Source organism: Corapipo altera, unplaced genomic scaffold (genome assembly GCF_003945725.1).
Source record: "Corapipo altera isolate COAL_440 unplaced genomic scaffold, ASM394572v1 130092, whole genome shotgun sequence".
Classification (NCBI taxonomy): domain Eukaryota; kingdom Metazoa; phylum Chordata; class Aves; order Passeriformes; family Pipridae; genus Corapipo; species Corapipo altera.
Genome location: NW_020885593.1, coordinates 6,111 through 9,498, shown reverse-complemented (window position 1 = coordinate 9,498; position 3,388 = coordinate 6,111). Strand labels below are relative to the sequence as shown.

General features: G+C 65.9%; 1 protein-coding gene across 1 annotated transcript in view; it reads right to left on the bottom strand.

The window, feature by feature from the left end:
- Window positions 1-2,543, bottom strand: part of LOC113940659 (basic helix-loop-helix transcription factor scleraxis-like) — a gene marked incomplete at its 3' end in the record, with an annotated part of 4,377 nt that extends 1,834 nt beyond the window's left edge. The window contains exon 1 of the mRNA XM_027631799.1: window positions 1,939-2,543. Coding sequence (XP_027487600.1) covers window positions 1,939-2,499 — 561 coding nt within the window. The remainder of the gene's footprint in view (window positions 1-1,938) is intronic.
- Between the last annotated feature and the right edge of the window lie 845 nt (window positions 2,544-3,388).

The window sequence follows — 3,388 nt, the reverse complement described above, 5'->3', positions numbered from 1 at the left end:
GATCCTGTGGGGATGGGGCAGGCAGGGATCACTCCGGGATGATCCTGCAGGGATGGAGTGGGCAGGGATCACTCTGGGATGATCCCGTGGGGATGGGGCAGGCAGGGATCACTCCGGCTGCCACCCTGACCCCCCCATCTCTGCTCTCCTGCTCTCACCTGTGGGTCTGGGCAGCCCCCTCCTGCCAGGGGACCCTCAAGGGGGTCTGATGTCCCTGCTCGCTGCCTTTTGGATTTTAGGGTTTGGATCCAAGAGGAAATTCCCGCTGGATTTTCCCAGTATGTCCTACTCTACCTGCCCAGCAGAGCCACTGGGACGGTGCCGGTGCCAGTGGGGACAGAAGCAACCTCAACCAGAGGCTGGGAGGAGACTTATTCCCTAAAAAACACGGGATCGGAGCCAGGAGCAGGGAGCCAGGCACTGGGGAACTGGGAGCACCAGGATCAGGGAACGTCAGCACGGGAAATTGGGAGCATTGGCACGGGGGACTGGGAGCCCCAGCGTCGGGATACTGGGAGCCCCAGCACTGGGATACTGGGAGCCCCAGAACTGGGATACTGGGAGCCCCAGCACTGGGATACTGGGAGCCCCAGCACTGGGATACTGGGAGCCCCAGAACTGGGATACTGGGAGCCCCAGCACTGGGATACTGGGAGCCCTGGCTGTGACCAGCCCAGCTCCCAAATCCCTCTCCCGTCTCTGTTTGCTGCCTGGTCCTGCCAGAGGGGAGCCACGGGCTCTTCCCACACTCTCACTTTCCCTCTGCCTCTGGTTTCCAGCTCCTCAATCAATCCCGTTCTCCCCCTCGCGGGGCTTCCCTCCTGCCGTCCCTTTGCCTCTTTTTTTTGGGATTTGGAAGCAGCTTCGGGCAGCGGCTCTGGACGTGCTCAGGGGGAGGCACCGTATTTTCCACAGCGGGTTTTGGACTCGCCGACGGGCTCTGGTGTCTCTCCAGCTCCAGCCGGAGCTGCTTTTCTATCCCAGTCATCCCGTCTGTCCCAGCCATCCCGTCTGTCCCGTCTCTCCCAGCCATCCCATCTCTCCCAGCCATCCCATCCCAGCCATCCCGTCTCCCCCTCGCTCACACCACTGGTGCTGTTTAAAGTGGAACCGTCTCCGTGCCCCGGCACTCCCAGACCCCCCTCATTCCTAGGGACACCTGAGGATCCCCCGAGGGGATTTTGGGCTCGCCAACAGGTTCTGGTGTCTCTCCAGCTCCCGCTGGAGCTGCTTTTCTATCCCAACCATCCCGTCTCTCCCAGCCGTCCCACTCCCCCCCCTCGCTCACACCACTGCCATGGTATTTAAAGCAGAGCTGCCTTGGCACCCCGGCACTGCCAGACCCCCGTGCCTGGGGGTCCCCTGGGAGGATTTTGGACTCGCTGACAGACTCTGGTGTCTCTCCAGCTCCAGCCGGAGCTGCTTTTCTATCCCAGTCATCCCAGCTCCCCCTCGGCTCACACCAGCCTGGTGCCCTTTAAACTGGAGCTGTCTGGGCGCCCCGGCACTCCCGGGCTCCCGCGTCTGGGGGCACCCGGGTGTCCCCTGAGTGGATTTTGCACTCTCTGACAGACTCTGGTGTCTCTCCAGCTCCAGAGAGACACCAGAGCTTTTGTGTCCCAGCTATCCCGTCGATCCCAGTCACCCCGCTCCCCCTCGGCTCACACCGGTGTGCTGCATTTAAAGCAGAGCTGTCTCGGTGCCCCTTGCACTCCCAGACCCCCAAGATTGGGGGGTCCCCGGGAAGATTTTGGACTCTGGTGCCTCTCCATCTCCAACCAGAGCTGCTTTTCTATCCCAATCACCCCGCTCCCTCTCGTCTCACCCCGGCGCGATGCCATTTAAACCGGACCCGTCTCGGCGCTCCGGCACTGCCAGACCCCCCCTTCCCAATTCCTGGGCAACACATCCCGCCCCCCCCCCGAGCACCCCACTCACCAGCTTCCTCTGGTTGCTGAGGCAGAAAGTGCAGATCTGTTTGGGCTGGGAGCTGTCGGGGTCCCGCGCCGGGGGGCTGCCACCACCACCTCCACCTCCACCACCTCCTCCGGCGTGCGGGAAGAAGGCGGGCGTGGTGTGGCACGGCTGCCCGTCGCCGCACGCCTCGCCCACCAGCAGCACGTTGCCCAGGTGGGAGATGTAGCTGGAGGCCAGGCGCAGGGTCTCGATCTTGGAGAGCTTCCTGTCGGCCGGCTCGGTGGGGATGAGGGTGCGCAGCGCGGTGAAGGCGGTGTTGACGCTGTTGGTGCGGTCGCGCTCCCGCGCGTTCGCCGTGTGCCGCTGCCGGGGCTCCCGCGACAGCCTCGCCGCCGCCGCCGCCGCCGCCTTCTTGGCCCCGCGCCTCTTGCCCGCCTTCAGCGCGTAGCCCTCGGCGTCCAGGTGGAAGGGCTTCTCGTCCGAGCCCGAGCTCTCGCTGCCGTTCTCCTCGTCCTCGGACAGCATGCTGATCTCGGGGTACAGGTAGCGGCTGGGCGCCGAGCGCAGCATGGCGAAGGACATGGTTGGGGCGAGCCTCAGAGCCGTTCGGGGGGGGTGTCCTGGGCGCTGTGCTGCGCTGCTCGGGGGAAGGGGGGTGTGTGTGTCCCCGCCGGGCTCGGGGAGGGGGGTTCCGGGTCGCCCCGCCCGCTCCCCGGGCGCACGGGCACGGTGCGCGCCCAGCCTGGCAGAGCCGGCTTTTATAGCGGCGGGGAGCCGGGTTTTGTGAGGCGGCACTGGTCAGCCAGGCCCCTCCTCCGGCTCGAGGGGAGCCCCAGGCTCAGCCTACCTGAGCTCACCCTCCGGCGGGGATTTAACTCTTCCGGGCTCGGCCGGGCCCGCGGGGGTCCCGCCGAGCTCCTGCCAACAACTCGCCGTCTGCGCCGGGGCTTTTCCGCTCTTCCCCGCTTTTCCCGTTTGTCTCGTCTCGCCTCAGAGATGGGTTTTTTTCCCCCCTAAAATCTGTGTCCTGATCCCGGTCTGGGCTCGGCGCGGGGTGCCGGGGCTCACCTGGGTCAGCCCGGCACACTTGGCACCGTCCCGGGTCAGGGTGGCCTGGGTGGGCACGGCACTGCCGGGGGGGCTCCTGGGGGTCCCTGCACCCCCTCGAGGAGCAGGATGAGCCCCTGGAGCTGAGGGAGGAGGTTGGTCCTGCAGCGTTCCCGGTGTCCCCACCGTGTCCTTTTCCACGGTGCCCCAAGCCGGTACCTGCATCCCAAAACCAGCACGTTGTCCCAGGGGAATGACAGTGGGATGGATCCCTGGGTGTCCCTGGGCGTTCCCAGAGGACCCTCCGTGCTGGGGTGGGACTGATGGGCACGTCCCTCCCCTGACCCTGTTCCCGTGGGATTCCTGGTCCCTCCCCTGACCCTGTTCCCGTGGGATTCCTGGTCCCTCCCCTGACCCTGTTCCC